The 14950-nt window shown below is 36.5% G+C and overlaps 1 protein-coding gene across 1 annotated transcript in view; it reads left to right on the top strand.

The window, feature by feature from the left end:
* LOC149791090 (uncharacterized) overlaps positions 1 to 14950 on the top strand; it is a 64175-nt gene that overhangs the window by 932 nt on the left and 48293 nt on the right. The window contains exons 2-3 of the mRNA XM_089971465.1: positions 7366 to 7401; positions 7839 to 7958. Coding sequence (XP_089827591.1) covers positions 7366 to 7401; positions 7839 to 7958 — 156 coding nt within the window. The remainder of the gene's footprint in view (positions 1 to 7365; positions 7402 to 7838; positions 7959 to 14950) is intronic.

The raw sequence follows: 14950 nt of genomic DNA, 5'->3' as shown, positions 1-14950 counted from the left end.
ATTGTCTGTTCTGATTATAGTCAGCAACATAACTATTTGGATGAACTATTTTGAGAACTTAAATTTGATGAAGAACATGAATTGGAATTTGAAGCGCACATTAACTTCACATCATTATTGTTATAGTGCGTGCTAAAATGAATGGATCTCTTCAACATGCGTTTGATCTGAGTACGTTTTCTACGCTGTTTAATGAAATATATCCCACTAGAAGCATCAGTTTCATGACCATACTCGGACACATATTGGTGACCCATCAGACGTTTATCTTCTTCAAACATGTTTGATAACGCATTCCGATTTCTTTTGCTCATATGTACCAGGAGGTACTACAGATTCAACGAATCCAAATTCTTAACAATTGCTAATGAACCCATAAATAACTTCTGAGGGATCTTGATAACAGGTGTGGATCAGCTGCAACGCGGACTGTGTGCCATGTGGTTATTTCACAAATGCTACTCAGGGGTAGACTCTGATAGTGCAGTTTCAGAACATTTTGTCACAGCAGACTCGTTGTTTAGCTGGGTATTGTACTTTTCTTGCATGACCGTGAATAATTGTGGAGGTTTCTGTTCGTAATGGTTATGAGGCTGTTTTTGCACACCGTGGCCATCCAACTGTCAAAATGCAATATCACTTCATTGGCAACTGTTAAAATCCAATAGCACATCATTGCCAATGTTCCGAAACACAACTGCGCTCTAAAACAGAATAACATTTGTACCCACAACTACAGAAACATACTAATTATATATTGTATGGGATGCTTCCAACAATGGCACACAGATGGCGCCTTGACTGACGGAGGAAACCTAAGTGTTTGCCTCAGTATAGTCTAGATATAGAAACTCATTCATATTAGCACAATACTGACATATTTAAATCAGAAAGCTCTGTAAGCGATTGTAAAATTCCTGAGAAACAGTATTTAACAAAGCGCCACCATTAATAAGGATGTGACCTTTATCCCACCAATATTTATTATAGCTTCATGAGTATTACCCGCTAATCCATTTATCGATTGGTAATGTCACATGTATCAATCTTAAGTGTAAATGCTGTAAATATAGCTTTCAATCTCTTTTACAATACTTTCTGACACATGGAATAATTCAATGCCGCAGTACATGTTGGGTCCGTCTTGAAAAATGTTTAATAGAACAAAGGCACATATATACCTTGCGAAAAAACAAAGACCTGGAAGCTCTCATCCCACTTTAAAAAACTTTGGCAGAGATGAATTCTTTGACATAAAAACATATATTTTTCACTGTGCCTCTTTCGAAGAGCACTACTTGCTTGAAATATAGTGTTTTCGTGGTAAACAATACCAGTACGTCAGTATTTGGATATGTCACTCATGAACATTGCTATTGGCATAAAGATAATAAGTGAAGGCACGACAAAAATATAATTTTAACTACCTTGATAGAGAACGAATGGATTGAGTTGGTTACGAAGTCAATAATACATGTTCTTGACTCTTGACACGGCTCATTCGATATATTTGTTTACAAATGTGTCACGAATATATGTTATTGCTCGGAACAATGCATTTCCTTTACATAATAGCCTGTTTTCTCGTCATTTGTTTCTTCTAACGGCACATTATTTGATTCCATGTTTTGGAACAGCTACGCTTTTAAAGATTTAAGTGGCCATGGATTTGACTTTACCACAGTCTATGGTAATGGGCAACGTTAGCTGATATATTTCCTTCTGCTTAATCTAGCTGGTCTTTTTAGGTTTCCATTTTCTAATGACACTAAAAGAGACAAATGTTTTAAATTTCATTATTTGAGAGCTTTATAAAAGCTTGCTCTTTTGCATCAACCCATCTTTGACAAATGTATTCATTACCTCTATTGCAAGATTATATGTTTTTATAAAGTCACGCGGCAAACCTGGACGAGATGCAAAGAAATATACAGATGATGCAACTCATGTGTCCTTTTAGCTCCACAAAGGATGGTCAACATTTCTAAAGTATCAATCAACCTCTTCTCTGCTTCACAGGTCTTGTTATGTGGTGGTCTTATCTCCTTCTGTTGTGAAGTCTTCATTTGATGTGATATCCGTCAAATGTAATGTTTACGCAACAAGTTTTGCTCTGTAATGGCGTGACATACCATCGATGATATGCAGCAACGTTTCTGGTGATTTCAATAATATCACCACCTTGGAATGTGGCCTGGTGGCTACTTAATTGCTCGATTATGATAAGACTGTCATATGTAGTCTGATGCAAGTTTGTGAGTGCGTAACGCATGGTTGTGGTGTTTTCCAGACGATTCTTCGTCCACTACACACTCGCACTAATTCCTTGCTTCAAGCAGAACATCATCAAGGCAGTTACCCTTCTTCTGTATACCGACCGTTCCGTTGGCCTAGTACATAAAGTGTCCGCCTCGAATGCGAGATGTCGTAGGACAAAACCCAGCCAAGCCATGCCAAAGACTAAATAAAGACTGAATTTGATTTGAATCTACCACACAAGACAGATACTATTATACTATGTTATAATCATTTCCGAAATCCCATCTTGGAATCTGGGACTGTTCCAGAAACTGCTCCATCGTGCGATTGATATTCATTGAAACATTAATTGAAACCATATATCCTCGGGTTATCCAAAGCCACCTAACCCGTGTCTAGACAGTTTGCATATCTTGGAAACTTGTTTGTATGCTGCACATCCGTAAGAGACTAGTTAAAGGCGCATGACTCTAATCTAAGTTTAGTGATAAAGTTGTACCTACCTCTAACACAAGTTTAGCGTCTGCTTTGCAAAACAGTTCAGCACTGATACTTCGGGATTTATAGTTATTTCGTGACATTCTGGTACTTGCAGAAGAATAGTGACTATTGCTTATGCTTTCTCCTGCACCCATTGAATAATTTGAACGTGTGCTGCATGATTTATTACACTGCCAGTGGAAATTTCTTTGTTTACGTCAAAGTTGTCCAAACCATAATGAACGTCTGAATTGTTGTCGGTGCAAATAATTACTAGCAAGAGTGAATCATTGATGCTGTTGCACATAGCGTTCTCCAGAGAGAGTGTTTCTGAATGTGACTGAGAGTACCCAAGGCGATTCAAAATTGTAGTGATATCATCTGCATTTCCAGTGAGTTAGCGAACTCGACTTGGTAATATTTTGTGGCACTAACCATCGTCCTCTTGCTCCATCATCACTTATATCTACGGAGGAGGATCGCACACATCAATAACTTTAGGTAGCTATCATTGCTGGTAGCTTTTCAGCTGCCATAAATGACAAAACATACTGTATAACAGATGATATTTGTCTTTTCTCAAATAAAACAAAAGTTAGTTGGTGGCCATGTCATGGCTTCAGATATAGTACGATAACCCTTGACAAAGCGTCTATCAATTATTGCTGTCACTTTAAGCCTTGGTTCATACAAAGCAGCAATATCAAGTTTTTTCCCTATTCCCAACACTTGATCAGTGGTTGCGTAATGGAAGTAGACAAATACTCTAGTATGTTTTATTATTTTTATTTAGTTTCCCTGTTCTGAATTTCTTGTTATAAAGTTATGGACTGCATTCCAATAATACATTTTAATATGTATCACGTAATATAGTCATTCGTTCAACTTGCTTCAATTTCAGGTAATAGGATAGTCATACTCAAATGAAATCCTCCACAATATTAGCATTTTCCGGCCAAGCACTAAATAAATTTCAACCGTTCGTTCACCTGTTATTCATCCTCCCTAGAAACAGAATAAACATCATGAAGAAGACCCGCGATTATACCATCATATTTTTCCTATCCAGCTTTATGAATAATAACTTAACTGTGCTTTACACCTTTTTAAAAATATATTCTCTTTATCAGACCAAGCCTTGAATATATTTGTTCCACAATACATACATACGTACATACATACATACAAACATACATACATACATACATACATACATATAAAGATGTTCCGGTGGCCTGATTGCAACATATATATAGTTACAGTTGTCTGCAGAATAAAAATCCGTTACTGTTTTGTCAGATGTGTATTTCTGCAGGTGATATATATATATATATATATATATATATATATATATATATATATATATATATATATATATATATATATATATATATATATATATATATATATATCTTTATATCAACATTCATTTAGCTGTGCTGATTTCAGCCTGTGACCCAGTATAAAATGATTTGAATACAACATATGTAAACAACATATCATTTTTTTTACACTGTCCATTGGTTCATACTTCATAACTGTGTAATAGGTACCTATATCGTGCACCGTCCATGAATAAGAATTGGGCAGGACCCTGTTGATGGTCACGGAACATGGAACTCCTAACATCATCTGCCACAAAATTCCACTGATGTAGTGTTGATCCCAGCAGCTCTGTTTTACTCTTAGATAGTTCCAAATCCTGGCAAGGTTATTCAATTCATCTTGTGTTATGAGGTGCGGCTCAGAGGAGTAGGATGGGAGAAAATATTGATTATGTGACATTGATAGTTCAGGACTAGATGTTTCATCCTCTTCCTCGTCTGACGCAAGTGAGAATATTTCACGTGAATCAGGAACTGGCAGTCCTTCTCCGTGGGATAATTGGCGCATAACTGATAGGATATTTGGATAAAACACAGTCCGCTCTTTTTTATTTGACACACCTTTCCGAACTGGAGGCACCATGCAGAACTAACAATCGCTGATATGTTTGCCCTCTCCAAAGTTTTAGCACAGAATGAAGGAAATGTTTTCTTTAATGTTCAAGCTCCGGCAAAGAGTTTTTGCACAAATGTTGCAGCATATGTGTAGGGTCCAGCTCTTGTCCTGATTTCAGATTAAGCAGCCAAAATAAAGGTGATAGGCAAAATATCACTTCATCAAAAATATAGCACAAGTTATCTGCATTGTCCACACAGGTACGCTGCATCTCTGCTCACTGTAGCTGAACTTAAATGCGCCAATATGCAAATTCAAACACTAACAAATAAGAGACCATTACACTGTATGGTTTCTAGAGCTGATGCAGGGTAATTTATTCAGCAGAGTGACATAAGCTTAGTTATGAGTGCATCATCCGTGATTTCGAGGAATAACATAATGCAAATTATATCATGTATGGCGCTATGCCATTATCATATTGCATGATTCATTGCTTTACATTACAACCAAGTACTGTGGTATTCATAGATCCAAGCAAAGATGTACTTTAAACACTTCCGGTTTAAATTGACAGTCCTTTCCTTTATAACTCACTTATCTTCCGCCATTCCCAAGTCAAGGATAACATATACTGACCCAGTATCATATCTTTAAAACTAATAACATTTGTAAGCATCATTTTCTTTCTCAGTGACCCATAATTAATAAAGTTTGACTACGTATTTTTCGGAATATTTTTCGTTGGAGACCAGAATTATCATAATACACATAACTTTCATTCAACTAGTATATATGAAGCTTTCAAGATCGAACAGAGTCTACATAATTCAATAAAAAATGAGAGTCTACATAATTCCATAAAACAGGAGAGTCTACATAATTCAATAAAACGGGAAAGTCTACATAATTCCATAAAACGGGAGAGTCTACATAATTCCATAAAACAGGAGAGTCTACATAATTCCATACCACGGGAGAGTATACATAATTTCATAAAACGGGAGAGTCTACATACTTCCATAAAGATAGCGAGTCTACATAATTCCATAAAACAGGAGAGTCTGCATAATTCCAAAAAGCGGGAGAGTCTACATAATTCCATAAAACAGGAGAGTCTACATAATTCCGTAAAACAGGAGAGTCTACATGATTCCATAAAACGGGAGAGGGGAGAAACGAGTAGCTTGTGGATTATGGTCAGTGAAAGATCTTTCAGTCACGCTTTCTTACAACTCAAAATAAACTGAAGAACATTTGCAAAAGAAGTTGCTTAGTGTTTTAAGTATCGAATGGTGTTTAATGATATTAGCATTAACAAAGTGGATCAAACATTTGCGTAAGACTGTATTGTATTAAAAGAAGAGCGAAACTTATCCAAGATAGCATTCGTAACAAACTTTTACCAATATAAAGTATGGCTTACAAATTATTAATATAACTCATTTCCAGTCGATGATGGAATTTTCGTTGTAAATGCTATTTATTTTCTTATTATTATTTTAATGCTCTTTATAATCTTCATGTTGTATGACTTGTGTCTGATCCTATTAATGTCCTAACGTAGCCACAATAATATATATACTTTTTGGAAGATATTTGATCAAAGTTAATCAGGTACTTCTCTATTCTAGATTCAACAGGATGACTTGTGATCGATTATTTTTAACATATATCGACGCAGTGTTTAAGGACAAAGAAAGAAGCAAAGAGTGTTACTTATTTTGCAACTCGATTGGTTAGATTAACACGAAAAAGCGGATGGCTTCTATACCTCAGGAATAAGTCATGATAGAAGAGTGACCCTATCTACAATCCCAGTTCTATGTTTCAGTAGAATATACCTGACATTGAGATTTTAATATATCATGCTGTGACTAATATTTTTACCGTAAGTACAAATATCAGAAAGGATAAAAATGTAATCTGACATCTTAAAATTATACACGCAGAAGCATTTTTCTTTTAAAAGATGCACTGAGGAAATTCTTTCCATTCGACGACATATTTGGCCATTCTCACACATAAAAGAAAGTTCCAAACAAAAATAAATGTTTGAATACAAATTTTAACGGGGAACATTGAGAATGTTAGTAATATCAAGACCGATGCACATAATATAATGACAGTGAAGCTACAGCTAAAATACACAAAGAGGTTGGTTCGGGGGGTGGGGGTGAGGTGGGTGAGCCATTCCCTACCAGAAATTAGATGCTATAGAAATAAAGACTTTCAATGAGCAGCAATTCGTTCAGCAATAATGCATCCAAATGTAAAATCCCAATAAAAAACAAGATGGAGAAGAATAATTAATTGGCCTCAGAAATGTTTATGATATGCCGCGTCAGATAACATTTTTAGGACACATTGAAGGATTAAAACCAGATTCCAGAGAATAAACATAACAGCTGTCAATGATCATTATTTTTGCAATACACACGACAAATCTATCCCTGTTACAGCATTATTGAGATGCAAGGTTTAAGTGATGGACATAAAATCATCCTTCTGTTGACCGACTGCTTGTTCTTGACATTGTACAGGATTCAATTATTTAGCAGAAGAACATATCATGTGTTATATTCATATTTTAACGGGTCAGTTGTTACATCTGGCAAACAAATGTGTAGAAGTCACACAGAGAACTTAATGTATTGCTATATTTTAATCTCTTTTAAACTTTAGGGCTATGGATGGGTCCAGATGGAATGTTAGCGCAAGGTACGTATCGTGTGCACTCTTTAAAGTATTATTATTTATGAAGGTATACACAATGACATAACCAGCTATTGCGCGACGTATAACCACAGCCGCACATATTTAATTGATTTTGTAATTTAAATAGCATTTCAGAATCACAATATATTTTCTATTTATGAAAATTCAATGCTAAGTCATAACAAACTCCTAAAAAACACATGTATTGAAATATAACGAAAGAATTAGCATGTACAAAATATTGGTTGATACTCATAAGGGTATGTCCTTTTTAATATAGATTTACTACTCTGCAGCCGAAAATTGTATCTGCCACACGATAACAATGTAGCAAACGTTAAATGAATATATATATATATATATATATATATATATATATATATATATATATATATATATATATATATATATATATATATATATATATATATATATTAAAGCTGGCAACGTCCATCAGGCGGTTAAACTCAGAGGAAGATACAACAGAGGAGGAGCACATGAGCGTGATTACATTCCTAACCTTCATTTAGACTCATGCATCAGGGATCAGAATTACCAAGGTAAATATTTTAAATCTAAATGTTGAATATTCACAAAACTTTCAAATTAAAAATACTTCATGCTTTTCGCAGAACACTAACATGCAGAGTAGATTTACATTTCTCATGCAGCATTATTCCAACCATATTACATAAATATACAATTTGTATAATAAAGCGTTAGACTGTATAAAGTTCCCGACCACATTTCATCCATTGACTCAGACAAGATTTCTGTTTGCCATCACATTTGTACCAGCCTACTAGCAATTAAGAAACAAGTTGCATGGTTATTGCAAATACAGATGAAGGATTGTTTACGGTCACAAATTCTACCAGAAAGTCAGAAGAGGGGCCATCGTTTTCCTTCTCTGTATAATCTGTTTAAAAAATTATAAAAAAGTCTCATATCGACCAGGATATAAAAAACAAATAGTTGAAATTAAAACGATAAGATGGTAACGGTACAAAATAAAGCTTCCCGATCAACGGGGTATGTACATGTTGTACCTTAATGAAAAATAATGATATGGTAGTAAAACGGGACGGTATATATATTGTAGAAAACTGCACAAGGTGAGAGCATAAAATTTAGAGAATAGAGTAAATATTCACTGCTTTCAGGTATTCTATAATACGAGTGATGTTGATAGTATCAAAAGGTTACTACATATCATGCACATTATAATATTGATCGCGTGTAGGTTGCAGGTCAAAACACTATATCATAAAGTGCTTGACAGTGAATGGTTCATTGCAAGAAACACACTCTGGGGGGTCTTCACCTTTTAGTAGGTGGGAGCGGTGATATAAGTATGACCAAATCGGATTCTCGCAATGACTACCTTCTCCCAACGCATGATTCTGTAGGAAGGAGTCCATTTTCCTAGAGTTGGCTTGATTGCATGAAGTTTGTTATTCAATGCACCATTCCATGATGCCTGCCACTTCTGACACAAGGACTTTCTGATACTAGGTTTAAAATCAGTATAAGGTATTTTAAAATCAGATGGTTCTTGAGTAAGGGCCATTTTAGCAGCGCGATCAGCTTTTTCGTTACCTTTAAGACCAATATGGCTAGGTAACCAACATTATATTATATTGTGGGATAAACTCATATCAGTATTTTTGACGAGCATGTTTTTCAATAATAAATCCTCCAGTTTTCTATTGATTAGTGACTGAAGTACTGATAGTGAGTCGGAGAAAATGATGCTGTTTAAAATACGATTGCTTGCTATATGTTGCAGAGCAAGGTCTACTGCTCTGATTTCGGCTGAACCAATTGATGTTCCATTCGGTAAGCGAACATGCGTTGTGTGATTTCCACAAACGATGGCTGCAGCAGCCTTTTCCTCATCCTTTGATCCGTCGGTATAAATTCTTGTGTAGTTTTTAAATTCGGTGAGGAGTTCTTGATAAAAGTTGTAGAAGACGGAAAGGTTTGTATCAGATTGTTTTCCATCGTGTAGCGTAAAAAGTACTTTTGGTTTTTTAAGTAGCAATTGTAGTGTTTCGCAGATGGACGTTTTCTTAATTTTAGAAAGATCAATTTTTGTACTGTCAAGGCTGGATGATATTCTAATGCCAAAGGAAGGTATGTCGTTTGGTTTATTTTCGTACAATGTTTTGTATTTGGGTTGAAAAACAGCCAAAAAAGCAGGATTAAGAGGGTTTGATTTTAATTTGAGAGCATACTGTGCGGAAAGCATTTCTACGATGCGATAACGGTGGTTCGTTCGCTTCAGCCAGCAGGCTTTCATACGGGGATGTTTTAAATGCTACTAGAGCCAGCCTTATTCCCTGATAATGAATTTGATCAAGCATTTTGAAATATGATTTTCTGGCTGAACCTTACACAACGCAACCATAGTCCAGTTTGGAGCGAATAAACGTTCTATAAAAATTCAGGATGACTTTTCTATCAGCACCACAGTCAGTGTGCACTACTATTTTAAGTAGGCTAAGTGCTTTTAAGCATTTGGCTCTCAATTTCTTTAGGTGTGGAATAAAAGTCAGCTTTCTGTGAAAGAGTATACCTAAAAATGTTGTGTCCTGAACAACTGGAATAGGTGTTACGTCCAGCGTGAGTTTAGGTTCATCGTGGTGTCGTCGAAACTGACAGAAATGCATGCATACCGTTTTTGATTTCGTGAACTTGAAGCCGTTCGTACTTGCCCAATTTTGTATCTTGTTTATATTTTGCTGTAGTTGTCTTTCAATTGTATTCATGTGCTTTGATCGATAACATATGAGAAAATCGTCAACATTTCGCGAGCAATGATCACCAGGAGTCAAATACTTGGTGATGCTATTAATTTTGATATTGAAAAGTATCACTTATAAAATACTGCCCTGGGGCACACCCATCTCTTGCTCGTGCATATCTGAGAGAGTAGAGCCCACTCATACTTTGAATTCTTTGTCTGAGAGAAGGTTGGATATGAAAGAGGGCAGACGGCCTTTTAGACCTAGATCGTGCAGGTCTTTTAGTATCCCGTATTTCCCTGTCGTGTCATAGGCCTGTTCTAAATCAAAGAAAACCGCTACTAAATGTTCTTTCTTGATAAATGCAACGCGAATACATGCTTCCAGTCTAACCAGATGATCATTGGTGCTAAGGCCATATCGAAAACCACTTTGGAAAGAAGATATCAAATTGTTAGTTTCCAAGTACCATACAAGTCTAGAATTGATCATTCGTTCCATTGTTTTGCAGACACAGCTAGTGAATGCAATCGGTCGATAACTGTTGAGATCTTCGCTATCTTTACCGGGTTTGGGAACTGGTATTACAGTTGCTTCTTTCCAAATTGTTCGTACTTTACCTGTAATCCATAAATCCTTGAAGAGTTTCAAAAGAGATGTTAATGATGATTCTGGAAGGTGTTTCAAAAACTGGTAATGTATTTCTTCTGGCCCAGCGGATGTATGATGGGCCTTATCTAAAGCCTCCCTACGCTCCAATAGTGAAAACAGTTGGTTATAACTTTTTTGTTCGATGTGAATTTTAAACGTGACTTTGCTTTTCGAGTTTTAAGTCTTCGGAAGGCTTCTGAATAATTACATGATGATGAATATTTAGAGAAACTGTCAGCAACAGCATTTGCAATGTCAGTTTTGATCTAAATTGTTATTGTTCAGTTTCAGATGTCGGAGAGGATTTTGTTTTCTCTTTCAGTTTATTTTCCGTATAGTGTCTCAAACATTCTTAATAGAGGAACGAGAGTTTAAATAAGAAACATATTTCTTCCATGATGCTCTTTTACTTTCTTTGATTATGCGGCGGGCTTCGGCTTTGGCCCGGACAATACGATATATATTTACGTTTTCAGGCGTCGGATGATTATTAAATGTTTTCAATGGTTCTTGGCGTTGTCTAACTGACCCAAGGTTTTGAGGTTCTTTTACATTTCGGCGAGGACTTGGGAATGAATTCTTCTGCAATCTCTATTAAAATAGAAGTAGAAGTAAAATGCTGAATAGGGTCATTAATGTTGAAAACTGTATCCTCATTGAGCCTAGTTTGCCAAAGTATTTCAAACGTAGCCTAGTCGGCCTTCTTAATATTTCACTCTGGAGTTGCGTCATTTCTTGTAAATTTAATATTTTCAAGGCAGATTGGAAAGTGATCACTGCTGTGAAGGTCATCAGCGACCTTCCATTCATAGTCCAAAAGTAGCGAAGGAGAACAAATTGTAAAATCGATGCACGTGTATGTACACGTTCCAGGATGTAAATATGTCGGTGTTTTGGTGTTATATAAACACAGATCGTGTCTAGAAATAAAGTCTTCAACGTTGTGACCTCTGTCACTTATATGATTTGAACCCCATAACATGTTATATCCATTAAAATCCCCGAGTAAAATATATGGCGCGGAAAGCTGTTGAACAAGATTGTCAAATTCGTTTGGTCCTATGTTAGTGTTTGGTGGCAAGTAAATATAGCAAAATGTAATCACTCGATGTAGTGAGACGCTTACAGCAATGGCTTGCAAATTTGTGGTTAAAGGGATGACGCTATGAGTGGCTCTGTTGTTTACAATAACATAAACTCCTCTTGAGGCCGTGTCTACATTTTGGGAGTAGGTGTTAAACAGGGAGTAGTTTTTAAATGAGATGTTGTCCGTATCTTTCAAGAATGTTTCTTAAAGGCATAGTACTGCTGGATCATGTTCGTTTAAAAGTAGGAGAATATCATTGTAATTTGCTTTAAGTCCTCTACAGTTCCATTGTATAATGGTGTTCTTCATTATCCTTTTCAATTGAAGATTATGGACCTAGGTTAGACTTTTCGTGGAGGCAGTTTGTGTGGTTATTTTTCTGGAGGAAGTACTGGGTGACTTTTTGTTTGTAGGTCTGGAGCTACCTTGAGGGCATGACGCAAACCACGGCAAACAGGTTGCTTTTCAACTCTGTAACTTGTTTGAAGATATTGTGTACATGGATGCAGAAGACACTGCTCCTTGAGCTCAAGGTAGCTTCTGACCTACAAATAAAAGATTCACCCCCGTACTTCCTCCAGAAAAATAACCACACAAATTGCCTCCGCGAAAGGTCTCAACTAGCTCCACAATCTTCTAAGTAAACATATAATGAAGAACACCATCATACAAGGGAACTGTCGATGATCTCCTTCTGCTTGCAAATGAACATAATCATGCAGTACTATGCCTTCAGTAAACTTTTTGGAAAGATACAGATCACATCACACTTAGACACTATTCCCTGTTTTACACCTACTCTCAAAATGTTGACGCGGCCTCAGGAGGAGTTTCTTTTATTGTAAACAACACAGCCCCTCATAGCGTCATCTTTTAACCACACATGTGCATGCCATTGCTGTAAGCGTCACTCTACATCGAGCGATTATAGTTTGCTCTATTTACTTACCACCAAACACTAACGCAGTACCAAACGAGTTAGACAATATTGTTCAACAACTTCCCGTGCCATTTATTTCACTCGGGGATTTTAATGCCCATAACATATTATGGGGTTCAAATCATATAAGTGACAGAGGTCACAAAGTTGAAGACTTTATTTCTAGACACGATCTGTGTCTATATAACACCAAATCACCTGCATATTTACACCCAGGAACGGGTACATACACGTACGTTGATTTGACAATTTGTTCTCCTTCGCTGTTTTTGGACTATAAATGGAAGGTCGCTGATGACCTTCACAGCAGTGATCACTTTCCAATCTCCCTTGTAAATAGTAACTCTACAACTGATGACGCATTTCGACAATGGAATTTAAAGAAGGCCGACTGGGCTAAGTTTGAAACACTCTGTAAAACTAGGCTAAATGAGGATACAGGTTTCAATGCTAAAGACCCTATTCAGCATTTTACTTCTATTTTAACCGAGATTACAGAGGAATCCATATTGCAGTCCTAACCGAACTGTAAAAGCACCCTAAAACCTTGGGTCACTAAGGAATGTAAGGAAGCCATCAGACAACGCCAAGAAGCTTTGAAAATATTTAACAATCGCCCGACGCCCGAAAATGTAAGTTCATATCGGGGCCAAATCTCCCCGCACAATAAAAGAAAGTAATCGAGCATCATGGAAGAAATATATTTCTTCTTTAAACTCTCGTTACTCTATTAAGAAAGTTTTGGACGCTATTCGTAAAATAAACGGAAAGGAAAAGCACACTTCTCTCCGACATCTGCACCTTAACAAAAAACACGTTTAGTTTAAAACGAGGCATAGCAAATATTCTTGCGGATAGTTTCTCGAAATATTCATCATCATCTAAATATTCAGAATCCTTCCAAAGATTAAAAACACAGACACCTTTAACCGCCTGTTGAAGCTTATGAAGGCTTTAAACAAGGCCCATGATACATCCGCTGGGCCTGACGAAATACAATACCTTCCAGAATCATCATTAACATCTCTTTTGAAACTCGTCAATGATTTATGGATTACTGGTAATGTACTTAGAATTCGGAAAGAAACAACAGTTATACCAGTTCCCAAACCAGGTAAATATAGCGCAGAAACTACCAACTACCGATCTATTGCACTCACAAGTTTTGTGTGCAAAACAATGGAACGAATTATCAATTCTCAGCTTGTATGGTACCTGGAAACTAACAATTTAATATCTCCTTTCCAAAGTGGTTTTCCATATGACCGGAGCACAAACAACAATCTTGTTAGACTGGAAACATTTATTCGCGATGCATTTATCAAGATTTAGAAAAGGCCTATGACACGACATGGAAGTACGGGGTATTAAATGACCTGCACGATCTAGGTCTAAAAAGCCGTCTTCCCTCTTTCATATCCAATATTCTCTCAGACAGAAAATTCAAGGTACGAGTGGGCTCTACCCTCTCAAATGTGAACGAGCAAGATATGGGTGTGCCAAAGGGTAATATTTTATCTGTGACGCATTTTAACATCTAAATCAATAGCATCACCAAGTGTTTAGCTCCTGGTATGGACCGCTCATTATATCTCGATGATTTTCTAATATGTTATCGATCAAAGCACATGCATACAATTGAAAGACAACTACAGCAAAATATAAACAAGATTCAAGATTGGGCCAGTACTAACGGATTCACATTTTCGAAATCAAAAACGGTGTGTTTGTATTTCTGTCAGTTACGAAGACATCATGATGAACCTAAACTCACGCTGGACGGAACACCTATTCCAGTTGTTGAGGAAACACATTTTTTAGGTATTATCTCCGACAGAAAACTGACTTTTATTCCACACCTAACGAACTTGAAAGCTAAATGCTTAAAATCCCTAGATCTACTTAAAGTAGTAGCGTACACTGACTGGGGTGCTGATAGAAAAGTCATACTCAATTTATACAAACTGGACTATGGTTGCGTTGTGTATGGTTTAGCTAGATAGTCATATCTGAAAATGCTTGATCCAATTCATCATCATGGAAAAAGACTGGCTCTGGGAGCATTTAAGACATCCCCGTGTGAAAGCCTTCTAGCTGAAGCAAACGAACCACCGTTATCACATAACA

Source organism: Sinohyriopsis cumingii, chromosome 10 (genome assembly GCF_028554795.1).
Source record: "Sinohyriopsis cumingii isolate HCF-2022 chromosome 10, ASM2855479v2, whole genome shotgun sequence".
In the NCBI taxonomy this organism is placed as follows: domain Eukaryota; kingdom Metazoa; phylum Mollusca; class Bivalvia; order Unionida; family Unionidae; genus Sinohyriopsis; species Sinohyriopsis cumingii.
This window is presented reverse-complemented; position numbering and strand designations above follow the sequence as displayed.